Below are 25,337 nucleotides of genomic sequence, written 5' to 3'. Positions count from 1 at the left end.
AGAAGACTTGGACAAAGTTTTTGTCGAATCGGATTGCAGCCGACGGGACCAAGGCCCACAATTATGGAACCAATTATTGCTGATATTCTCCATTTACAACCCAAAATTTCCTTTTGTAAGTTGAGTCTTATTCCTAGGGATGTCAACTTTATAGCTAACTACCTAGCCCTGAAAGCCCAGTCACTTATAGGCATGATTGTGGGGCCCATTTTCACTCTCTGATTGGCTAACCTTGTAAGTCGCCTTTCTTTGGCTTTGCCTTTTGAATAAAATTTAATCTTTTTTTTTTTTTTTTGCATAAAATGTTATTTATTTAAAAGTAAAACCACGAGGGAAAATACAGCCAATAGCATATACAAATACTAGTGGATGAGTGGGGGGGATGCGAGAGGGGAAGATGGGGGATTGGAAAGAAACAACATAAGTAGCAAGTCTATCAGCAACAAAGTTTCCCTCCCTAAGAGTGTGAATGAAATAAACAGATAGAAATGTGAATGAAATTTAATCTTTCTACCCAAAAACAAATAGAAAGATAACTAAGACTTCTTTTCTTTAGGCCAACTCGTATATCAGAATTTCAAACTTGTTTCACCTGTTACCCATTCCAGTACAACTAAAAAAGCCAAACAGCCAAGTTTGGTGAATTCAGATTAATTCTCTCTATATATTTATATATTTTTTCCATCCTAATAAGAGATTAGCACTCCATATAGGAGAAGTATGTGCTCCTCCATGTTTATTGACTACACAATAAAAATAAGGCCCACATAAAACTCAAAGAATTCATTACTGTAAGAAAATGTTTAAAATTTGACTAAAAAAAACTAAAGTGTGTAGAAGCACATACCTTTCCAAAGGAAAGGAGTTGATCCAGAGTCAAGTTTGGCTGCCCCTAACACTCTAACAGGGGAATTATTTGAATTATTTGATCATTTAATATTTAGAAAAATATATACGCACACCCACGTATGTGAACATTTTATTGTAAAAATCCTTCTTTAATACTAGATAAGTGGCACGGAGCAACCCATGATGAACAATTCTTGATTTCTTAGAGATCTTTTTCTACCAAAAAATAAAAAAGATTTCTAGAGAGATCTTTCTTTCCGGGCGATGATTTCTTGGAGATCTGATTGAAAACTCAATTTGGTCTTATATAAAGTATGCAATGTCTTTCATTAACAAATGTTTTGGTTTCATTGGATGAAAATCCATTGATTGATTTGAGACATTTTACCTTACATTGATGAGGTGATGATTAGTCTGTTCTGCAACTACAGAACACCATGATTCATCGTTCATGGAGCCGGGGAAAGCATTAATAGGGTATCAACTGGCCAGAACCAGGAATTCTTCAGAGAAGAGAAAAAGGATTTAATGGAGGGTCTTCTTGAAAAGTGGATAGTATATTCAAGCGGGTTCTGTTTGTCCTCTTGAACCCGGCATCAAGAATCTCCCCTTTCTAACTGTCACAGCATCAACTCATGCCTTCTCTTCTAAAATCTTCTTTCAGCTTCACATTTCCTGAAAATCCTTGGAACTAATTTAATCTCTGTGTCTGTGCCTTTCTCTCTTTCTTTATCTTTTATGCAAGTCCTGTCCTCTCATTCAAGCAAAGCAGCTTTCGCTTTTTCCTTTTTCCTTTTTCCTTCTTTCTTTGGCTTTTGTCGTTCTCTGTCATTCTTCAAGCAACCCAGCTTTGGGTTTCTGGGTTTTTGTGTGCTTCTTTAGATCTGCTTCAAATGGGTTGTTCCGAAGGTTGCTGCATTGACTGGAAAGACTCTCTGAATGACCCAACTGGAGCAAAAATCAAGACGATTCTTTGCTCTGTAGAGGACGAAAGTGATGATGACGAGCCGAGAAAGAGAGAAATCGTCAGAAGGAACATGATTTGGGAGCTCAGTTTGGGTTGTTTTCTTCAATTAAGAAGGCGAGGTAGTCGCCCAAAGGATAGAAGGCAATGTGAAAAGGATAGCGGTGTTAGTGCAGAGAACAACGAAGCTTGGCTTCTCGCTGAGTGCGATAATCTTGACCCTGATTTCATGAGCACCGACCCACAAACTGTGCACTCTTCTTTCAGGTTCAGCTTTGGTTCCCAGATGGACCTTGAGGTCCTGAGCAGGTCTTCCTCAATATCTGCTGCTACAATTCTTATGGTAAATTTGAGCATCGATTTGCCTGATTCTCAATCTCATGACATGAAATGGCAAAGAATTCAGACTCTGGAGAGGAGTATCTCTCCATTTGCGGTCACATTAGTCAGATTCAGCTACGACGAAATTCGGGCAGCCACGGAGAATTTCTCCAAAGGTATTAGTCTTACTCACATGTTCTCAGTCAGAAATTTCTCTGTTTTGGTAGGGAAAACTATAATAGATTCTGCTTCTCTGAGTAGACAGAATATTGGGCAAAGGAGGACTGAGCTGTGTTTACAAAGGGAGAGTTGGGTTTCTCAGGAAAGCTGTTGCAGTTAAACGATTAAACAAGGATGATAAGGAATCTGTAAAGGCTTTCTGCAGGGAACTGATGATTGCCAGTTCTCTTCAAAACCGAAATGTTGTTCTACTCAAGGGTTTCTGTATTGATCCAGAGGAAGGCCTGTTCTTGGTGTACAAATATGTCTCAGGAGGAAGCTTACAGCACTACTTGCATGGTATCTTAATTTTCTGATTCTTTCAATATTTTTGTGTCCGCAATTTGCTTTAGCGGGTATCAGTTTGAGTGATTTAGCGAATACAATAATTTACAGTGAAGAAAGGAGTAAAGGGTGGGTGTTCTCTTCCATGGTCAGCGAGATTTAAGGTAGCAGTTGAAATAGCAAGAGCGGTTGCTTACTTGCACAACGGGGTTGAAAAATGTGTTGTACACAGAGACATTAAACCCTCTAATATCCTTCTTTCTTCCAAGAAGAAACCCAAGGTAAGTGGAAAAGAATTCAGGTGGGACTCCATTCTTTTATGGTGATCGCTGACTGCTGAGAAAAAAAAATCATACCAAATAGTCAATTAGTTTCTTTTGATTGAATCGTCTTGCGTGTCTAATATGATGGCTTCAATGGTTCCTTCTCAGCTATGTGATTTTGGATTAGCTACATGGACCCCTGCTCCTTCAGTACCTTTCCTCTGCAAAACTGTCAAAGGAACATTTGGGTAAGATATCAAATTTAAGTATTAGGAAGTACTGGTTTGTTACATTCTGTTGTTAGATTTTTCTGCTCTTTGTGCTTTCTTCTCATTTTGGAACTTACTGTGTAGTTATTTGGCTCCTGAATATTTCCAACATGGTAAAGTCTCCGATAAAACAGATGTCTATGCCTTTGGGGTGGTTCTGTTGGAGCTAATAACAGGTCGAAAGGCAATTGAAGACAAAAAATGCCTGGGAGATGAGAACTTGGTCTTGTGGGTAAGTTACTAGCTCAATGACCCCATTAGTTTGCCATTGTTTATAATTTTTGATGTAGTACAATTGTTGAGATGTGATGTTCTAGTTCTAGAGAGATGCTTTGCTTTGATGAGGCCATATTTTTTGGAATCAACTTCTATGAAAATAATCAGCACTAAATTTAGTTTTTGCTTACTTGTAGCACAAAATGAAATATATGTGCTACTTGATATGAATCAAAACTTGAGCAGTGTAACTTGCATTAGCTCATATAGTATCTAGCTGATCTGTTTTATTTTAGACTTGAGACAGATTAGATATATTTAGAATCTTCTCTTTTTTGGTGGTGTTTGTTGGGTACAAAAAAAGCATTCATGAATGCTTGTTTATTTGGAATCTTCTAATCAATGTAGTCAAAACCATACGCAAAATCTTCTTACTCTTTTCAGGCAAAGCCCCGGTTACAACAAGGATTAATCAAGGAGTTGCTTGATCCAATGCTGAAAGTTAGCTCACGTGATTCAAATCAATTGATGAAGATGATTCACGCAGCAGCTGCCTGCATTGAAAGTGAAGAACAAAGGAGGCCTAGCATCAATCAGATTGTTTCAATTCTGCAAGGAGATGAATACTCTATCTCAAGCGGGAATATATCTGCCTTTTCAGGGAATAGTTGTGCTGTTGATTGTCATCTACATCAAAAAAATACTGAAATGAAGAGTCATTATGCTCTTGCCATGGTAGGTGTTTCTGATTATGAGGTAGATAACCATCTTTGTTGTCGATGAGGCAGAGCAATTGTAATTTTTTTAATCAGTATATTACCTGCCTTATATATATGTATATTTTTGTCATGTTGCCTATACATGATTGGGATAGAAATGGAGAGGGAAGTGGAGCAGAACTTGTAAATAGGGTAAAAGTGTAAATGCTGATTTCAGAACTCATGATTGTATTTATCCATTTCCCATCCAAGCACCAGAGAAATTAATGACTTTTTTTTATTTCAGATCTTGTTTGCAAATTTTGTAAACTCATTTCAAGATTGAAAAAAGGAACAGCATATTCAAAATAGAGTTTCTTTTTGTATTCTTCTGGGAAGCACTAATCCTGAGTAAGATGAAATATTTCAGTTTGAGGTGTATAATTAAACTTGTTCATTTATGCTTTGACTAAGCAGTAACTTGAATTACTGGACACTATAGATATTGTAGAGCCCATAAATAAACTTAGGTGATTTCCAGCATTCCTCTCATTTGTAAATAAAGAACCTTCATTGAATATGTAAAACCTATGCTGCTTGACAGCATTTTGTTGGCCAGAATCAGACGATAGAAACAATTAGATTGATGTTGAAGAAATGCCCAGAACTATGCTTCCATGTCCTTGTCTCTATCATTTTTTTATAGACCCACCAGTGTTATGTTGTTGAGTTAGCATGCAGATAAGCAAGAGCAGTTCTGCTTAACCTGGTCAGCTCTTATGTCAGGTGAATGTGATGGAATGGGCTGTTGTTACTTGTTAGTTAGATAGATTAATTAACAGAAACTTGTCTCATATCTGTAATTGAAAATAGAAATTTAATATCAGTAAGGTCCCTTTCAGCACTTAAATACAATCAATCATGTGTGACTCATACAGTTATTTCAGAGTCTGTTCTGTCTTCATGTTTTGCGTTAAAAAATTTGAAGATATCAACATTTGGTTTTACGTGAAAGATTCCATTCCTATCCACAGCTGTTAAGTGTTATTTTCCTTCCCTTAAAGAGTTTAATTTGCAAATATGATTGTCAAAGACAAGGTTCAATTCTAGCCTCTAAAGAGGCAAAGATCAAAGAATGATGAGACACATACAAAATTAATTGAATTCTCTGTTGTCACAATTTTAATGGAGTTCCCTGAACTTGGAAAAGCAGATGATACTAGCTATCATACAAGAATGAGTTTCAGTTTGTCAAATAATTATAAAGAAGAAACCTTAGATTATCCCAGCAATGTCCTTCATCAAACCAATGTTAGCCTTGTGGAAATCGGTGAATTCCTGAAAGGATATGAACCCATCACCATCTGTGTCTACTTTGGCCATCATGGATTCAATCTCTACATCACCAGCACAACCCAGTTCCTTCAAGACTGCACGAAGCTCAGTAGAAGAAATCTTGCCATCACCATTAATGTCAAAGCGCTTGAAGATCTTCTGAACTTCGGCCATGTCCTGTATTTCGTCAGCCATCTCAGATTAATTAAAAATTGATTATATTTCTTCTTCTTCTTCTCCTCAGATTGAAGCCGTGTTTGATTCTCAATACACTGAATTTTAAAGGTATAGAAATTAGAAGTGTAGGGTTGTCCTTGGGACTCGGATTTTGATGCTGTTCTTAGCATCATTTGTTCATCTATGTCTGTACATCAATCGAGAGAAAGGAATGGATCCGAGAGACTCGTTCATGGTGTGGTTGTCCACCTCTCGGTTACCCATTTGAGCTTCAAATATTTCGGGAGCTATTTGCAGGTAGGAATTCTATTAGACACTGGTTGTCTGTTTTTCATTACACACTTCATCACCAAAGAATGAGATCCATGTGGGACCCACTGTGGTCTTACCTCTGATTTATTATGTCAACACTTAGAAGTAGGTCCCACCCATATTGTATGGTGTAAGAGTGCTAGGGGATCAAAGACTTCTCGCATCGTGGTAGAGGATTTAGACTCTGGCACGTCTGGGTTGAGTTTGGCTCCTCTATCATGATGGGTAGAATTTGTATCACTTCCCCTAATGGGGAACACCCTAGTAGGTTGCACCCCTATTTCCATGGTCAAAACCCTTCACAAATGTTGATTTGAACTCAGATGGATAGAGGTTTATGCTCCCTCACACTTTTTCTCTACTCATTATGAGAGGAACTCACTTCTTTTTCTTCTTTTTTTTTTTGTTTGTTTGTTAGAATTCAGAGGGTGTGTTACTAAAAAAGAGTGAGAAGTGAACTTCATTCTTAATATATGATCAAAAGATGTGAGAGGAGCATAACTCTCTATTTTGATTGATAGAGAATTCCAACCAAGGTTCAAAATGTTGTCTAATTTCGACGTGTCGGTGGTTGTTGACACCATTGACATGTGAAACTAGGTGACATTTCGCTGATTTTTGGCAAGTTGTCAGTGAAAAATCAATCCCTAGTTTCGGGGGGTACGTAAGGTCATTTTGGCTTGAATTTGAGGCAAACAAACATACTGGGAATGTTATTTTGGCTTAAAACATAACCTAAACTCATGTTCTTGATCTGTATGTGCCCAACTATATGCAAAGTTGCAAACGAATTTGGAGGTCTAGAAAACTCATATAAACCAATGTAAATATGCGAAGAGAACACAAGCACACAACAAGTGAAGTGAAGTACTAGAATCTACAATTTATTATACAATTATAATATACAACGCTACTATAGAAGTACAACAATGTAGGCAAGTAAATAGAGTAAACCTGTTGAGTATGGCTCATGCTTCACACTTTGTTGCAGAAGAACATGGGGGTCCCACGTTGGGAAACTTTGGAGAAGAGAGAGAAAATGGCAAAAAATAGAGTAAATATTTGCCAAAAATTCGAAGGTTATAGCGATATAGCCGATCTTTTGGGCAGTAATATCGTCGACTTATGGGAAATCTCATGTCGGTCACATTTCTTCTTATCACCCTCAACACGAAAATATATCACCGACATAATGTACCATGATTCCATCTCGTTTGGGTTGGGCTTCCGCTTGACTCTTTGGCGGTCCAACCCACAAAAGTTTAAATCCGGTTGGACCAGTTTAGGTATCAATCCTCAGTTTCATTCTCAACAAAATCATCTAGAACGAAATTAACATATTTAACTTTCAGTCCCTCTCATGTTGGTTCTAAGATAATTACTAGCTAACAACTGCTTTAACAGCTAGCTAACCCACATTAGTTGTCTTGTCCAAATTCCAAATGCAAACATTCTTGAGGTCAACTTCTCAAATTGTACACTTTGAAAAGCCTTCTAACCCCATTAGTAAACTTCCAAACGACATCTGTTATGCACCTAATTTCAGGTTAATTAAAATAATTAATTCATTACTATTATACTTAGTCATAAACTTACATGAGCTCATCCATTTTGGCAGTTATATATCATAGCCATTAAAAACCAGTAGTAGGTCTCTTCTTTTCTAAGCCTTTATTTGTCAAAACCTAAGTGAATTCTTCATCTTCTGAGTTTTCTTCTTCTGCTTCTGCTTCATAAAACTCAGTTGCAGGTATGGCTAACTACGATGAGGTGGAGTTTGATTACATCTTTAAAACAATTCTCATAGGAGACACTGCTGTTGGCAAATCAAATCTCCTCTCAAGGTTGGTTCGGAACAAATTCAGATTTGATTCAAGGCCTACTATTGGAGTGGAATTTGCTTATTGGAATACTCAAGCAGATCAAAAGCTCATCAAAACCCAAATATGGGACACAGCAGGCCAAGAAAGGTAAGCTATCTCTCATCTCAAACACTGAAGGAAGAAAAAACAACACTTGTTGTTTATCTATTAATGAAATGCTTTGTTATTTTTCACAGATTTAGAGCTTTCACAAGCTCTTATTATAGAGGAGCACTGGGTGCCTTACTAGTTTATGATATAACACAAAGAATATCATTCAACAATCTGGAAAAATGGATAGCAGAGATAAGAGAACATGGGGATTCAGATATGGTGATTATGCTGGTTGGGAACAAAACTGATCTGGGTTATGTCAGAGAAGTTAGTAAAGAAGAAGGGCAAACATTTGCAGAAAGAGAAGGTCTTTGTTTCATGGAGACATCAGCTTTAGATAATTTGAATGTGGAAGAAGCATTTTCACAACTAGTTTTTCAAATTTATGAAGTTGTAAGTAAGAAGAAGCTTGATTCAAACCCCAATCAAGCACAAAAACTCACACCCACTGCAGGGAAAACAATTGTTCAGTTGGATCAAGACTCGGATGATCAGACCCAAAAGACAGGTTGTTGTTGGAGGTAATCATAACAATTTGAGATCCATATTAATCAGATATCTTCAATTTCATTCTTTTGTACACAGATTTTCTTTTTCTCTTTCTTTCTTTATTCTTCCTTTTTTTTTTTTTTTTTTTTTTGATTGGTTGGAATGTCAAGAATTTCTTCTGAATTCAAATGCAAAATAATAATATTTGAAGAAAAATTTATATTTTTGTAATAAATTATAGTTCAATAGAAGATGAGCCATCTCTATTGTATAAAAGAATAGATCCATCTTCTTGGTACTCCTTTTTACGTTATTTAATATTCAATCTATGAAGGGTGTGACAATGGGGTTGACTAATTGATTAAAGAAATTGATACTAAATAACTAATTTTTTTTTTTCAATTCTTGGAATTGAGGTTTGTTTGGGTCAGCTTATCCCCACATCTTGACTATATATTCACGAAAAAATGATATCAAACAACTATTTTTACAATACCGTCTGCCAATACCGTCATCCTTTCTGACTCTCTAATAAATATGGTCTAGTTAGTGCAAATCATATCTGTTTGGTTGATTTATGATTCATGGATAAGAGTCTTGTTTCAACTTGATCATGAATTTTTTGATTAATAAGTCTATCAATCTTTACAGGGAGGGGAATTGTAGATGATGTAGATTCGTGCTAATGTGGCTTGAGTGAACTGCAGTTTAAAAAAAAAAAAAAAAAAAAAAGAGTGGTTTGGCTTTTTAGTTTTTCTTTTTTGAAATTAAAATTTAAAAATAACGAATCTCAAAATCTACTTAGCCTTGAGATCTCGGGAGAATGGCCTGCAAAACCAAAACAAAGTTAGACGTGGCCCGGCCCTGGAGTCGGGAAGCCACCTCAGAAGGCTAAGTCAGTAGTTGGAACACCACAGAGCTGTGGTTTATATAGTTTTTACCTTCCAATCCCGACCGTTGGATTCGTTTGCATCTTTTCTTGATCATCATTGGATCTTTAGGGTTTTACCGTTGATATTTGGAGTTGTGGGAAGTTACCAATCTTGTCACGGTCTCCACTCCATATCCGTGGTAGTTTCCTATTGTGACTCAATCACGTATTCCGTAATATTCGGGATCACGTCTATAGTTGTAACTATAGAGTCAGTCATCTTTACGCAACTAGTGGTTTAAACCAAGAACCGGTCCCGACCATGTGGTCGAGGCTAACCGGGATCCATGACCCAACCGTGTTGAGCTGTATTCGACCGGGGTCGAAGACTGAAACAAAGGCAGACCCGGTTCGGTATAAATTTTATCCACAACAGACTTGGATCAGAAAAACCAATCTAAACCGGTTTATCAAAAACTGACCTACACCTGACCCATTATAAAAGCATTAAACATTTGTGCATTCACAAAAATCACATCAACCAAATAGTTTTTTAGAATAAATTTACAAATTTCATTTCACAATCAAACAATTAACTTCATGAATTATGACTCTATAGATTTGAAATCTCTAAACTCATATAACCAAATAGGCCATGAGAGAATATAAAAATTAACTAGACATATGAAAAGCTTATGAATCTTTATTGTAATACAACTTTAAATTTTGATTAGAAACTTGAGATTTTAAGGGCCTGTTTGGTTACATGAGTCTGGAGATTTTAAATATCTAGAGATTTCAAATCTATAGACTTCAAATCTATGGAGTTATAATTTATAAAATTAAGTGTTTGGTTGTGGAATGAAATCTGTGAATTCATCCTAAAAATTTATTTGATCGACATGATTTTTGTGAATGTACAATTGTATAGCTTTTTTGAAATCTCTGGATTTCACCCCTTACCCATAAATCTACAGATTCACCTTTTTACACTAAAAACGTGAATCTGTAGATTTCATGAATCTATAGATTTTTACAACCAAACGGGTATAATTCTCAGATTCATGAATCCAGAGATTTAAAATCTCTAGATTCATGTAACCAAACAGGCCCTAAACTAATTAGAAGTTTTTTTTTTTTTCTTGGGGTCAAAAATGGTTAGAAAATTTAAAATAATACCAAACCATATTTTGGAGAAATCCAAAATTTTAATTCATCACAAAGAAATCTAGTTGGTAGCCCGATTAAGTTCACTTGGAAGTCTGATTAAGACCGAGTTAAAGTAGTCCGATTATGGCCCAGGAACTACAAGACTCAACACGGCCAAGACCGAACTGGACCGATTAAATATCCTTTTAGGACCGATAGGTCCGACCTAGACCGGCCCGATCCGACCAGTTGACACCCCTTGAACCTCCCACGAATTCCGTGAACGAGAAACCAACTGTAACCCTGATCTTGTCACCAATCAATCGATCAAGAAGAGTTTTAATTCAAATTCTCATTTTCAATTTGTAATTCATCAACGATTTCGAGTGTGGAAGAGTTTTCTCTCAATTGAGTTCTCTTACTTGCAGAAGCTGTCCTCCAACGAGGAAATCACCGGAAAGTACCAACCAAACCTAGAGGAAAACACCGGATATTGGATGAACCCTAGCAGGGCTTGAACCTTCGAGGAATCATATAAACGAGAAAGTCGGAAACCCTAGAAAGAGGGCTTGAACCTCCCAGGAATTATATAAGCTAGAGAAAGCAGAAAGTGCAGAAGAAATCACCGGAAATCACCACCCATTTTACTCCAGAGGATGGACTTCGAGAGCTTATATTGTGAACTTTTTGAGAAACAGAATCAGTATACGTGCTTGCTACTGTAAAGAGCAATTTCGAAACAGCAGTACCTTTTTACGGCATTCAAAAAATAAGCACAAGGACATATTCCAGCATTATCGTGACGAATTCGCTAAAGAAACGTTGAATATAATTAGGGAGATCCACACTGAGTATCAGCAAGGTAAGACAAATGACTCTTTGTTCAAGATTCTGGTGTTTTGCTTTTACATTTGAGTTTTGTCGTTTTAGCTTTTGATGACTTCTGTGGTGTCCTCTCTTTGTCTTCTATTTGAGAATCTTGATTCGGTGTTACCTCTGTGATCGAGTTGGGTTTTCTGTGTTTCTTGAAATTCTTGTTCTGCTCGATCTATCCATGTTTCTTGCGATTCTTGCTTCCAATGCATCTGATTCGTCCATCTCTTATGGTTCTAATTGTTATTATTTTAGTACATTGTGGAGATCCAAAAGGAAAATTAGAAAAAAAGTGATTATTCATTATTTATTATAGCCCAGGTGGGGGTTAGAAGAAGTGATGATTTATTATTTATTATTTCTACAGATAATAATCCCCAGAAGATGGATACTGTTGCCAAGGCAGGCGAGGATGCAGAGGTATATTTTATGCCACTCTGCCATATTTAATTTTGTTGGTTCGGTTGATATTATCTTGCCATGGGGTTCTTGCATTTTTCCTATTGCTACAGTGATACCATGATAGTTTGATGTTATGAACTTGTCAGTAAAGTTGGCGTTTGCATCCCCAAGCTCCTTACAACTTAGCCATGTGAATAGAATTTAAAGGATTGACTTAGTTGCTTTAGAAGGTTTTCTCTTTTCATGAAAATTGCAATTCCTGTGTATTGTTTATTGAAATGATACAATCTGGGTACAGATTCTTAACAGTTCTCTGTTCTACTTTATTGCCTGCTTGTGAAATTTCATGGGATGGATGTGGCTAACTTCCAGTTTGGAATGTGTTTCCTTTAGTTTTCTGTTCATGCTCACCATTCTGTATAGTTTTATTTCATCTCCTGCTCCTAATTTTAGCTCTATTGCAATATATAATCAGGGCATAAAACATGGAATTTCTACCAAAAGGAAAAAAGGGCATAGAACCTAAACTCTCCTCTCCTAAGTGGGAAGGAGGTTTCCAACTTCCTCATATCATAATGTTTCAATATCTTCTGTTGATCCCATATCAGTAGTTCTATAGATCCTTGAAAGAATTGGACGGGTGCAATTCATTCCAGTAGTCCAGTAAGAATCCCATCTATTAGAAAACTGTCATCTTCAAAAATCCAGCAAAATTGCACCCCATAATTTCTGTAAAAAAACCAATGCCACATAAGGCTAGCTCGATTTCCCTTCTTTTTCAATGAAACAAACAAGATCACTAGCTGTTTATAGAACTGCTTTTCATGTTATCTGGGTCAGTTAAATTTTTCTGGGTGATTGAAGTAGTGAGGTTTCTTTCTGCAAGCTCTTAATATTGATACAGGCCCTTTTAACTTTGGTTCAGTAGTTCTTTTGCTGCTTCATGATTATGAAGTTATGCATTTCTTCTGCAAAGGCTTCAGGTTTAGGGTTCATGATCGGTTGGTGAGAATGTAAATCGTTCCACCTTTAACTTTTGGTTTTCTATATTTTATTGTTCGTGTTCTCAGCTTTTGTATTTTACTTCCTCGCTCTGTGTTTGTTTTCAATCTTGCTGATGGAGCTGTAAAATCTAGGGCTTCCTAAGCTTTAAAGAATACAAAATTGTTGCTTTAGTTTGAGCCCCTTGTCTTGAAATTTGAAATCCTTTTTGTTCATTTTATTCTTAAATGTCTGTGGGAAGTCTGTCTGTGATCAGCAGAGCTTGTGCTTCTACACTTTCTCCCCCCCCCCCCCCCCCCAATAAGTTGTCTCTATATTTGTTCACTTCTCTGAGTTTTTTATTTTTATTTTTTATGTCCCGTCATTCTTTTCGTTTCTCTTTGGACATTTCAGTTCAGAATTTTATCCTTTTCCATGGGTCCAAAGAAAAAGAGAAAGACCAAGATAGCTGGAATGTTGATAAATTGCAATCTGTTGTCCCTTCCCATTCTGTGTCTGAAATTATTAATATTAGTTGTGCTGATAGAGAGGAAATGTAGTCTTGTAGATTGTCTGAAACAGGTTCGTTTTCTACTCAATTGATTGCTTCTTGTTTGTCTCTTATTAATTCTGATCTTGAGGTTTGGAAAATAAGACTCTGGAGATTCTTTAAGAAATTAAGATTACATTCTAGGTAGAAAACTTTTCTTTGGAGTGATTCACAATGGGCTTCCACTGCGTGCTTGGCAAAGTTGGCCAAATAGACTTTTTCTGATGGCAATTTGCCGAATTTGCTGTAAAGTTCAAGAGACTAGTTGACATATTTTCTTATCTTGTAATTATGCTAAACACGTTCATGCAGCTGGTCCTTTGGGACTTAGAACTGAACATTTAACTGCCTATTCTTTTATTGATTTATTCATTAATATTTGTTACGAATTCTCTTAGAAACAATATCTGTTAAATTGGGTGTTTGCTGTATTAAGTATCTCATTTTATTATATTTGGAAGTCTAGGAATTCCTTTCTTTCTGAAAGAACTTCTATTAACCCTAGCAAGACTCTTGAAACCATTCTTTTTTTGTTAAAGGAAATACAAATCAATCTTTCTGTGGACAAGTATAGTGAGAGTATATTTGAACAACATGTGTTTTATAGATGTGAGGGTAGGGATGGTATTTTGTTTGACAAGAAACTAATTATAAAAAACACTCTCATTGTTGCAGGCTTTAGAGACCAAGGAGAAGAATGGAAGTGGTTGATGTTGGTGGTTCGAAATGGAAGTTGTCACCTGGAAAAAGATGGGCAGCTTTTTTATTCCTGTTTTGAAGCACTGTTAGATGGATTATTAAAGGGTGGGAGTTGGGTCTTTACAAAAGCTGGAATTTAGGAGTTTTTTTGGACTAATTGTAGTAACATCCTTAATTTTTTTTTGATCTGCAAGGGACAAATTTGGTCATTTTAACTGTTTGTGGCTAGGCATGGCTTTATTATCTTTTAATCCCATCCCCTAGGAATCATTGTCCAGACACTACAGTTTTTTTTCTTTCTATTTTTTGGTTCACCCTAATTGTTTGATAGAATCATGGTAGTCTAATTCTACAGTTTGTTTGATATAAATTTTTTTTTTCTTTCTGTTATCAATATGAAAAGAGAAAGAGCATTTGATCTTTAATTTTCTGTTCGAATCGACGATCTTCTACCTTCCATTCTTGAAGTTAGGTCTCCTCTTTGCGCTTTTGAACTTTGAATCTTGAAACATTAGCTTCATTTCTCTTACAAATTGGAGAGAGATACCTTCTGAAAATTTTAGAATCTTCAGTTGCGAGGCTTTGAAATTTGTGGCTTCTGACTTGATTTTCAATTGCTTTTCGTGAGGAATTTTGTGTTGGTTCAGAAGCAGGGTACTATCTAGTCCTGTTTTCAAATGTTCTTCTGGTTTCATCTATCTGTCAACTGTTTGCTATTGTTTTCCCTAGTTCTTCCCATTTTGATGGCTCATTCCTGCTAAGTTACATTGGAAGATCACATAAAATATCTCTATCAAATTTCAGTTGTGGAATTCACTTCATACCGATCATATTTTGTTGATTTCTTCTCAACCACAAGAAAGAATCTTCTCAAGTTGCACTAATGCGTCTATAATAAGTTCTTTAGTAAATGCATGGATGGAAGAGAAGCGATGATATTGTCTGGGTCTGTACAAATTGTGATGACCTTTTGTCTCTTGTTCCTAAACCTAGGTAAAGAACTTTACCTTATGAGTTAATCCCAATTTCGCCTTTTGTCTTAAACTTCATATACTTTTATATATATAAGTGGCTGATCGAAGCTCCAATAGGTGATTAAGCTTAAATTTAACACATGCTAATTCTTTTGTTTGTGAAACACGAGCTAATTTACACCATACCCATTTTTATGTAAGTGCTATAATTGCAAAACCATCGTTCCAAATAGCACAAAGAAGATGTGTTCATCATATGGTGGAAAATTCTTTCATGTGAACTTTTGAGTAAGATGCACGGAAAAGGAACTTCTCAGCCTCTACTATTTGTAATCAGGTTAGTAAGCTCATGTTCTATGTCTTCGTCCATCATCTTTGGTGAGAGCAGAATCTTGGGAGGTGGACTTCCAAATTACGCTCGAAAGATATGATTTAAAATACCATCTATTTTTATATTTCTTCTAGGCTTGTTGCCTCTCCCATCCTCGTGATAGATGATACTCCAAGGAATAGGCTCATTGTTGTATCTAGGGGTCTTAACATTTCTTTTCGGTCTTCCTCCTAAACACGGGTATTGTTTGTTCATTTCTCTTTAATATATTATTTGTTCATAAAAAAAAATGCATTAATAGGTCGAAAAGGTCAAAGTTTTCATTCTCTTATTAGTTATGCATGTGAATTCTAAAGTACGTACCATGCCAAATGGAAAATGGACACATTACACCATAATTGGTTATCCGATGTAATTTTAATTAAGCGTTCCCACAACTTGGGGAGGATCATGTATTCATAATGTATGCATGATCGCTTGATCATAATGAAGCAATTTTTTTTTTTTTTTTGTGAATCCGAAGAGTTTATATATAGGGTGGGGAGAATATTACTAATATAGGTGCCGCCGGATGAAGCAATCTTTACTATTGCTCCAAAATCATCCTTCTACTCGAACCATTTGCATCATGGTAAATAACTAGTTATTGGGATATAAATGCAAAAAACTAAAAATCTATTAAATATAAGAATAAACAATCTTTGAACACATCTGGTGGACGTGCCGGAGTGGTTATCGGGCATGACTAGAAATCATGTGGGCTCTGCCCGCGCAGGTTCGAATCCTGCCGTCCACGTTTTTAATTTCACTGGATACTTTTTCAGTTTTTATTTTTTAAAATTAAAATAAAGATAAATATCACTAACCTTACTTATAGTTGAACTAAATTAGCACTTTAATTACCATAGAGCACATTTCATTGAAACTAAATTACCTTTAATTAATATAGAGCAAATTTCATTGAAATTGAATTTTCATTAAATATATTTATCAAATTTATCACTGAAAACATTTAAATTATTGTTTAATTTAAAAAATATCCATATAATAAATAGTGTGACGGAGGAAAAATTAAATCGCTAGAAGGAGGGCTTGAACCTCCGACCTTGTGGTTAACAGCCACACGCTCTAACCAACTGAGCTATTCCAGCTGATTGTTGCATATAAATGATGTGTTTTTAATGTTATAATAATTTCGACCACCTCTGACTATCCTCTAACGTAAGAGTGTTTGTGGTGCCCACTATTAGATGTACACCACGTAGATTCTGTTAAATCTCAGCCACTCAAAAAACCATGTGCATGAGCACCATCACATTAGACACACCATTAAAGCAAAATCCAATCTAGTTAGTCTATTTTGAGTCTAGATCCTTTCCATTGAGCTTATACATTGATACATAAGTGTGGGACCAAGGCAGGCTTCTGAATCCAATCCAATTAGTCTATCTTGATTCCAGATCCTCTACTCTAATCTATCCATTCATACTCACATGAGTGTAGTATCAAGTAGACCTGTGAACGTGGGTCGAATGAATGTATGATTGTTATCGACCGGCTAGGTGGAGTAGATCCAAATTCATGATAATTCGAATCCGGATCATCACCCCCGACGGGTTTTCCACCACAAAAAAGGTGGGCCCCACCACTGAAAATATAAAAAAAGAAAGAAAAAGAAAATAACCCTCCCATCACCATCCTGGCCCCCCCCCCCTGTTTTTTGTGGTGGTAAATCGACGGGTCGCAGATCCGGACTCTGATAATTCATTTATCCCTTAAAACGTGCAACCCGGTGGCCCGGCGGGCTGTGTTAAGGCCGGATGGGTTACTGTTCCCTTCCCTCGTAGATTCGGATAGAAGAGTTGAAAGGTCAAGTAACGTCTCACCATTTTTATCTGCAACAAATTTTTTTGGCGAAAGACACTTGATCCTCCATTCCATCCTCTATTCTTTTCGTTTTCATTACTTTTTCTCTCTCGTTTTCCTCGATTCAACCACTAATCACTGTTGCAAGTTCTCTGAAATGCACCATGTGTGAATGATAACCAATTGGAAGACTAACTACTTCGAAAGATTGCAACGGACGTTTTGTTCCTACGATCATGGCGAGATGGATCTCCTCCAAACTCAAAGTTGCAGAAACCCTCCTTCAACAGGCAAGCATTTCGTTTTCTTATAATCAGTTGGAATTTTCATTTTACCTTCCAGTTATGCTTCTTCATTTCAGGTTGAGAAATCGTATTATTTACCTTTTAAATGAAAGTTCTTTTCTTTCGGTGAATTTGAATTCTTTTCCCTGGTGATTCAGATTGATCAACAGGCAGCTGATTCTCTTGGGAAGAATGAGAAGTCACGGTTTGATGAATTGAATATTGAAACCCAGCCGAAAGCTGGAGGTGTTGTTCCTTTGAAGGATCAGTTGAAGAAGAAGAAACCCGACAACAATGATTTCAATGGACACTTACGCTCAGATTTCAATTCGGATACAAACCAAGATAGGAAATTTAGCAAAACTCTTAAGCCGGTTCCGTTGCCTATGCCAACTCTTACAGACAGTGACTGGACAGAATTGCTTGGTTCTCCCAAGCAGCCATCACCCTCTGCTGTTAATCGGTCCAACGGGAAGGGCGAAAGAAAGCAGGGGCATTCTGGTTCAATTTCTTTCTCATCTGAAATGAAGAAAAACCATAACAGGCATGTGAGTGTTTCCAAATCTACTAGGAGGTCGGACATCGTGCCAGGGTACAAAGCAAAGAATGGTGTTTCTTCCCCAGATGCCAGGCGGAGTGATGGGGATGGATTGGGTTTGTCTGAGTATGTGCAAACAAAAGCCAGTTCTGAATATAAAAATGGTGAATCTTATGTTGAAGGGAGAGAAACAGGAGCTAATCTTTTGTCACGACCCAAAGGTGATGGAAGCGATGACTCGAAGGGTGTCCTCGAACCCGATGGGGATGGAAAGCAATCTCATTTTGTAAATTATATTGAAAAAGCTGGTGCAGGGAGTAATGCTTTTCAACAACCAGTTGACAGAACAGAAATTGAATCAATCTCAGGTACACTTGATCGCATAGTTGACACAAAGAGGCAACCTGGTGGTGGTCACGATGCACTTAGGAGTTCTTTAAGGAAGATCCATAAGTCAAATGCAGATACGGGTAGTTCTGTTACTCATGAATTGCCGAGACATTCCTCATTATCAAGTGATGAAGAGTCTGAAACAGACACAGGCTCAGCTTCATCTTCTGATTCAGAAAATGAACGCAAGAGAAGAGCCAAAAGGCAAAGCAGAGGGAACGGATTGTGGCTGAGAGAGCCGCTGCAAAAGCTATTGAAGCCATAAAAGAGCGTGAGAACATTGTTGCCAGATTGGAGGGAGAGAAGCAGAGCCTAGAAAAACTACTTGAAGAAAGGGCACAGCAACAAGCACAAGAGGTTATACCATGTGCTTATTGTAATTCTTGTTGTATATGTTCTGTTTACTTTCCTTCTTGGCTTCATTACTGGTTAAGAATGAACCTTGTGCTGTCTCGTTTTTGGAAATATATCAGACTTGTATATCTTAACTTCGAAAACAAGTACCTTCCATAGTTATTTTTGCATTTGTAATACTGTGGTAAATATCTGTCTGAAACATGTAGCCATAGACATTTTCCCTGAATGTTAGTGTTCCATAAATCTTTAGAGATAAGAGTCCTTGCCATAAATGCTATTCCTTTAAGTGGATTGGTTTTTAGGGGGTGATGGGGGAAACACTTTTTGAGCATCATCAAGCATAAACCACAAACAACACCAAATGAAACCGACCAGTAGTAGCCACAATTGAGCCGCAAAGTCTTGCACTCTCTGATGAACCATAAGAACTTCCATGGAAGAGTGAAGCAAAACCAACATCCAAATACTGTCCTCAACGTGTAGAGGGTTAGTAGAGCAAAGGATACCAAGCTTATATGACAAACACTTACACAATCTATTCTATCTTAGATTTATTTGGAGCTTACATGAATGATATTACTCATATTATGATCCAGAAGTCTTGGCAATTTTTATGGTTTTTCCATAAGCCATATCTCCATGTACTTTATGAGAATGCTCATCTCCAATAAGTAGAAACCTAACCTTTGAGGTATTCTTCACATCTTGTTCCACGGCCTTAATAATGTTTGTTTGAGGGTCTATGACTGTACCTGAGCAACTCTATCCAACTTGGAATCAACTGAAATTCCAGCTGTAGAAAATTTGCAATTGAACAACCAGGTCTTTGGGTAATAGGTCCACAGACTGAATGAGGAAAGTCTCTAACACAATTCTAGGAACTCTACAAAGAAGAATAACAATGAAGATCAAGTAACTATCCAGTTATGAATAATTTATGAGCAATATAAAACAAGAGTTGATGAATGACTACAAATTCTCCCTTCTACTTGAATATATGTTTATAATGACCATAGAAAGATTATCTAACCAATTACACATTAAATTTGAAATCAGATGACATTAAATTTCTTCTTTACCCATTTCTTAAATCTTGAGAATTTTTTAGTTACTATATTTTCTTTCTTCACTAGGCATCTGAGCTGCAGATGAGAATGATGGATGCAATGGAAGCTGTTGATCTGGAGAAGCAGAAACATAACAATACCAGGATGGAAGCCCTTGAACTTTTGGTTAAACTTGAGGTCATGATGCCACTTTAAGTTATATCCATTAATCTATGCCTAGGCTGTGATATATTATTGGGTTTAGGACTGATTCTGGTTTCCAAAGCTTGCACTTTCTTCGTGGAAGCTTGAACAAAGCTTGCACTTTAAGTTCATTTTCTGGACTAATGTAAATATTTTCCCAGACTGCAAATGCAAATCTTGCAAGATTTCTCGCGTCTACGCAAAGAAATCTTGATATGGAGGTATGAAACATCTATTTTCAATCTTTTTCATCATCAGATTGAAATTGAGCTGTATTTTGTTCCTTTTCAATTCTTATGTGATTCAGAATGTATAACTGTGCATTATATGGCTTAAACAATTTGGAGATGCCATCCTCCAAATTGAGCAAGACTTCTTTTTATTAGTTCTGTGGGATTTTTCGTTTCCATATTTATATTATTCTGTGTAAGGCTGTCTTTTTTTTTTCTTTTTCATAACTTTTTTACAGGGTTTTTCCAGCCATTTAAGGGATTTCATAACTTTTGGTGGTCTTCTTGCGTTTATTTAGCCATTATTTCTAGGGAAATTTTCCTGGATGGTCAGATTTAAAAAAGATTTAATCAATAAGATATTTTAAAAAAAGTTTTACTTAAATTGATCTTAATTTTTAAAATAATTACCGAATCCCATATTTTGTGATAATTTTTCCTGCCCAACTAATATTTTACCATGAACTACCCAAATTACCCTCAAGTCTTTTATATAAAAACTTGTGAGAAGTGCTTACGAATTCCTTCACACTCTAGGCAATTCTATGGCCAACAACATCTTGTCTTTGTAGCTCTCAGTCCTCCTATCATTCGTCAGTTTCATCGTTTGCAATGAAAGATTTGAGGGTAGTTTGGGTAGTTCATGGTAGAATATTAGTTGGGCGGGAAAAATTATTACAAAATTCTGGATTTGATAATTATTTTTCTAAAATAGAATCCATTTGAGTAAAACTTTTTCAAAAATATCTTATTGAGTAAATTTGTTTTTTAAAATCTGACCATCTGAGAAATTTTCCCTTATTTCTACACAGTTAATATTTAATATGGTGCTTTCATTGGTCTATATATTGGGGTTGTTAATGCGTTTTCATTGTAGAGGTTCTTGTGACAAACCCAGAATCTGTAAGTGGTGAGAAGAGAGAATAGAAGAAGAAAGAAATGGTACTGCAACGCAAAGAGCAGCCAATTGATTACTTCTTCAATCCATCATGTATGAAGAGTGAGGACTAAAACAACCAGTTAGAAAGCATAGCCTTTATGGAAATAAAATTCCTATTATCCTAGTCTCTCTCTAACTTAGTGAATAAAGTACTAGACTAAGTGGGAAGGTAAAAGAAAAGGACTAAAGATATTAACCAACTATATCATGCTAGGAGTGACCCCATATTGTCTCATATCTTAACAGTTCTCATACTTACCCTGGTTATAAGACCATTGGCTTGATTTGTGCATGGAGGATCAACCATAGAAACTATTTTAGTTTCTTTGAAGAATCTAATGGAAAGATTTTCAACTAAGAAGTATCTTGGTTTTTATCAAATTAGAAAAATGCTTGTGGAATGGGTCCTGAGAGAGGTTAAAATGTTGGAGAAGAAAAGAACTTAAGAAAAATAAGCAGGATTTTGGTTGACAGGGTATAGATGGGATAGTGAGTAGCGTATGAACTGCATGTCTTGGGGGTGGAGATGGAGATCGTAGTCCCCGATTTCAATTGGGATATATGAAGGTTCCGCTCTGAGTTTTTGTAATATAGGTACAAGGGTAGAATTGTCGATAGGGTTGTTTTATTCTGATTTGCTTTAAGGTTCATGTATTTGGATGCTATATTTGTAGATAAGCTGACTAAAAGCATTTGAGATCAGATCCCTTGGAGTTTTTTTATTTCCGATCAAATTATTTTGGTAGATTAAACAAAACCAAGGCTCAATGCAAACTTGGAATTATAAAGATCAAAAGGATCAAAAGTATAGTGGTGAAAATTTGATGATAGGGAGATGTTGTAAAGCAAAATTTAAGCCTTCTAGGTTCAGCCTTTAAATAAATTGAGGACAATGTTTCACAAAGAATTGGAATAGGGTGAATGAACTGGAGAGATGTGCCTGGAGTGTTGTGATTGACACATTCCTATATTTTAATAGGATGGGTTTGCAACCAATAATGATGGAACTGCTGTTGGGCAGTGAAGAAACAACGTATAAGCAAACTAATTGTTGCCAAAATGAGGAAGTTGGTATGGACAACTGGAAAAACTTGAACATATAAAAGAAGGATAAAACAAAGTAGAGCCAATTTAGGAGTAGCGTTGATACATTAGAGGTTGTGAGACAGTTAATGGCATGGGATGTGCAACATAAGCCTTGGAGTGTAATGAGTATGGATATTGATTCAGATAAGAAAAGCTAAAAGTTATAGGAGAAGGCCTATAATGGCACTAGGAGAAGCAGTGAGGAAAGAAGACATTCATGGCTTAGGACTAGTAAGTATGGCTTGGAGTTGATTGGAGAAGAATGGTCCTTGTATAGAACCTCATTTAGCTATAACCCTTTGTTAGTTTCCTTGTTGGGAGAAAAGAAAATGTAATATTTTTACCAGCATACCCAGTTTTTTGACTAGCAAAACTATAGAAACTTAGCATTATCTGTTGATCAACCACTTAGAACTTCGTGTAATTGAAATCTCTGTTAAGTGTTCTCACATATTTGCATCTTCTTTTTTGGCTAACAGGTTGACCGTGTAGCAGCAATTCAACAAGATATTGAATTGAAAGAAGCAGTGCAAGAAGGTATTCCAGTTTCTTCCCTTTTTTTTTATTTAATTTTTATTTATTTTTAAGGTGAAGATTAGATATTCCAGTTTGGTTATCTGGAGAACATGATCAGTAGCATGTCTAGTGTTCTAGTCAAAAATGCATTTCATAACGACAAAACTAAGATATATTATTTATATGAAAAGTGTGGATGCCCATCCTGTGTCTCTCTCTCCTACATTCCATGGAAAGGAGCATGCTGCCTCTTTTATTTTTCACATACGTGGAGCAGGCAGCATTCTCAACCTCTCCTGATAATTTTTTAAGTCTTCTTTTAATAACCTTTTCCTGCTGTTTAGATCTCAGGAGGAGAATGTCCAAGGTTTATCCTGATTGTATATCATCAAACCAAGTGAGTAATCTCTCAGGTAGTTGTTTGGATTTGTCAGTGTTTTTCTAACCCATAATTAAAATTTCTACTGATACGCCATTTCTGGTGTGACTTTGGGAATTGTGTAGTTAATAGTTTTTCTTAGCCAGATTATTAAGAAAAATTTTATTTTTCTTATCATCTTGTTACTTCTTTGCTTTCCTCTATTATTTTGTTGGTAGTTGGAAGCTTCAAAAGGAGTTGAATTTGAACGGGAGATACTTGAGACAGAGTACTCTTTTGTGTGTGATAAGATGAGACGACTTCAAGAGAAGGTTAGTGTTATAGCAACACAGCTACCAAGGTATTTTGTTGATGTCACTGTTATGATTGGTACTTGCAATGGTGTTCTTGGAGTTAAACAATATAACAAGAACTTTCAGGGATTTTCCTGATGAATGGTGGGATTAGTTTCATTAATATTCCTTTGGTGTTCATCTATCTTGCCTGGTAGAATAGCTGAGATTACAGATGGCTTATTAAATTCAATTTGATTATTGAATTCTTCATCAATCATTCCATCATACTAGCATATGCATTTTCTACCTACACCCCAGACTTCCTATATGCTGGGCTATTGACATGGAAAAAGGAGGTTGTTCAGTATGCTGCCTTCTGAAACTAACTATTTTCTTTTCCTTTACAGGCAAAGAAGCTAGAAGAAAACATTGAAATGACACAAAAAGAAATAGAGAATCCTACTGAAGTTGAAATTGAACTCAAGAGAAGGCTTGGGCAGTTGACTGATCATTTAATTCAGAAACAAGCTCAGGTTTTTCTCCTGAACATCAGATCTCCTTCACTTATTCCTTACACAATGGCTTCTAAAAATTTGGATTACTCATCCTATCTCTGATATTGTTTAGCCCTCTTCCTCTAGGTGGGTTCTGCACTAAAACTCTCTACCTGGTCCTCCACCCCTCCCCCACACTTGGCCAAAAAGAAAGGAACAGGAAGAAAGAAAAGAAAAGAATCTCTTTCCTTCTTGTTCCCCCCATTTTTGGTTGAATAGATAGTTGTATAAAAACACTTGATACAATTTTATAGCTTGTGCATTGGATGTTCAGTATTTGCATCACTTATATTCTTCCATGTATTGCTAGTCTTTTATTCAGACATCCTGTATATTTCAGTTCAAATACCAACATACCAGAAAGATACTTATAATTTGAAGTGTGGCTCTGAAATCAGGTTGAGGCCCTTTCCTCAGAGAAGGCAACACTGTTGTTCAGGATAGAGGTAAGCTGTTGTTTGAGGAGCTTCTAGTTACTTTTTACTACCACTAAATTTTCTCCATAATAAGCAAGGATTCAATATTTTTGTTGCACTTTGCAGGCAGTTTCAAGAATGCTAGACAAAAACAATTCAGCAATCATATTGGCCGATTTGGAAGACCCATCGGTAAGCAGTGTCTTGGAAGCAGGGATTTGGGGTGTTTCCAATTCAGGTTTTAAGCCTTCTCTTAAGGCCAGAATCCGATCTGGAGGACAGCACTTTGGATCACTGCTTCTGCAGTTGGAAGCTATCTTTTCAGCAGGAGCTGCATTTATCCGGAGGAATCCAGCAGCAAAATTGTGGTCTGTGGTTTACCTTGTATGTCTTCATTTCTGGGTTGTATATATTCTCATGTCACATTCTCAACCATCTGAGTATGCCAAATCTGGAGCCATCATCTCCTTGGAGAACATCAATAAAACTGGAGGCAACTAACTCATGTCTAGTTATTTATTTACACTACTACAGCTTCTGGAGAGTAGCAGTTACTCCATAACTTGTGCTGAGTAAACTTGGCAGAAATAAAATATTGAAATTGTAAATATATGAAGAGGCACTTTAATGGAGGTTCTCTGATGGCCATTATATGTAGTGTGGTTGTGCTTATGTCTGCAGTGAGAAAGTTGGATATTCAAGTGTGGAAAAAGAAAACAAGCCTAGACTTACATGGGATATCTTTTTCTTTAAAACCAAAACTAAACCGTCAAAGAAGAACTAGAAGAAAAATATTGGTTAGGTTGATTCTCCATATTAGGGCAACTTGATGAATTTGCACGACCATGGTCGCTAAACATATACCCCTGGTAATTCAAGGCTTGATCTTACATGGCTGCGTATGTCATTCAAGTGTTTTCATGGCATTCAAGTGTTCTCTGTTTTCGAAGTGTGATTTCTCTACTGTGTTGAACAATTCGTACACTAAGGAAATAGGGAAAAATCATCCACAAAATTATGGAAAACAGATTAAATTCACGAACTTCCAAAGGA

At 36.4% G+C, this 25,337-nt stretch overlaps 3 protein-coding genes, 1 long non-coding RNA gene, 2 other non-coding genes and 1 pseudogene across 6 annotated transcripts; 5 read left to right on the top strand and 2 right to left on the bottom strand.

Moving 5' to 3' along the window:
• The first annotated feature begins 1,048 nt into the window (after positions 1–1,048).
• LOC149001207 (protein CYTOSOLIC ABA RECEPTOR KINASE 9-like) lies at positions 1,049–4,385 on the top strand. The gene is made up of 6 exons (XM_089140958.1): positions 1,049–2,310; positions 2,396–2,653; positions 2,750–2,919; positions 3,070–3,149; positions 3,255–3,402; positions 3,831–4,385. Exons 1-6 carry the CDS (start codon positions 1,743–1,745, stop codon positions 4,167–4,169), a joined length of 1,563 nt encoding a protein of 520 aa, XP_088997084.1. The 5' UTR covers positions 1,049–1,742; the 3' UTR covers positions 4,170–4,385.
• Positions 4,386–5,359: 974 nt separating this feature from the next.
• Positions 5,360–5,614, bottom strand: LOC149001206 (polcalcin Syr v 3 pseudogene; annotated as a pseudogene).
• Positions 5,615–7,581: 1,967 nt separating this feature from the next.
• LOC149001205 (ras-related protein YPTC6-like) lies at positions 7,582–9,016 on the top strand. Its single transcript, XM_089139857.1, has 2 exons — positions 7,582–7,878; positions 7,968–9,016. Exons 1-2 carry the CDS (start codon positions 7,661–7,663, stop codon positions 8,407–8,409), a joined length of 660 nt encoding a protein of 219 aa, XP_088995983.1. The 5' UTR covers positions 7,582–7,660; the 3' UTR covers positions 8,410–9,016.
• A 1,664-nt stretch (positions 9,017–10,680) lies between these two features.
• LOC149001204 (uncharacterized) lies at positions 10,681–14,279 on the top strand. The gene is made up of 3 exons (XR_016170817.1): positions 10,681–11,255; positions 11,634–11,686; positions 13,875–14,279. It is a non-coding gene; the product is annotated as an uncharacterized LOC149001204 (long non-coding RNA).
• A 1,638-nt stretch (positions 14,280–15,917) lies between these two features.
• TRNAS-AGA (transfer RNA serine (anticodon AGA)) lies at positions 15,918–15,999 on the top strand. The gene has a single exon. It is a non-coding gene; the product is annotated as a tRNA-Ser (tRNA).
• A 281-nt stretch (positions 16,000–16,280) lies between these two features.
• TRNAN-GUU (transfer RNA asparagine (anticodon GUU)) lies at positions 16,281–16,354 on the bottom strand. Its single transcript has one exon. It is a non-coding gene; the product is annotated as a tRNA-Asn (tRNA).
• A 680-nt stretch (positions 16,355–17,034) lies between these two features.
• LOC149001201 (golgin candidate 2-like) lies at positions 17,035–25,141 on the top strand. Its single transcript, XM_089139033.1, is given in 11 exon segments — positions 17,035–17,359; positions 17,512–18,478; positions 18,481–18,638; positions 19,772–19,882; positions 20,050–20,109; positions 22,624–22,681; positions 23,005–23,057; positions 23,258–23,350; positions 23,722–23,847; positions 24,267–24,314; positions 24,411–25,141. Coding segments are annotated over 11 exon segments (2,103 nt in total). The 5' UTR covers positions 17,035–17,305; the 3' UTR covers positions 24,786–25,141.
• The last annotated feature ends 196 nt before the right edge of the window (positions 25,142–25,337 follow it).

Source organism: Hakea prostrata, chromosome 11, assembly GCF_041222555.1.
Source record: "Hakea prostrata isolate BN-2017 chromosome 11, UWA_Hpros_2, whole genome shotgun sequence".
Classification (NCBI taxonomy): domain Eukaryota; kingdom Viridiplantae; phylum Streptophyta; class Magnoliopsida; order Proteales; family Proteaceae; genus Hakea; species Hakea prostrata.
Note: the sequence above shows the minus strand (reverse complement) of the source record. Positions and strands in the feature narration are given on the sequence as shown.

What these genes read in the sequence shown, in the direction of transcription:
- LOC149001207 (XM_089140958.1), top strand. Translation starts at nt 1,743, where the DNA reads ATGGGTTGTTCCGAAGGTTGCTGCATTGACTGGAAAGACTCTCTGAAT. An exon ending in CTTCCAAGAAGAAACCCAAG is followed by an intron (nt 2,920 to 3,069) that starts GTAAGTGGAAAA and finishes GTTCCTTCTCAG; the next exon opens with CTATGTGATTTTGGATTAGC. An exon ending in ACTGTCAAAGGAACATTTGG is followed by an intron (nt 3,150 to 3,254) that starts GTAAGATATCAA and finishes CTTACTGTGTAG; the next exon opens with TTATTTGGCTCCTGAATATT.
- LOC149001205 (XM_089139857.1), top strand. Translation starts at nt 7,661, where the DNA reads ATGGCTAACTACGATGAGGTGGAGTTTGATTACATCTTTAAAACAATT. An exon ending in GACACAGCAGGCCAAGAAAG is followed by an intron (nt 7,879 to 7,967) that starts GTAAGCTATCTC and finishes TATTTTTCACAG; the next exon opens with ATTTAGAGCTTTCACAAGCT.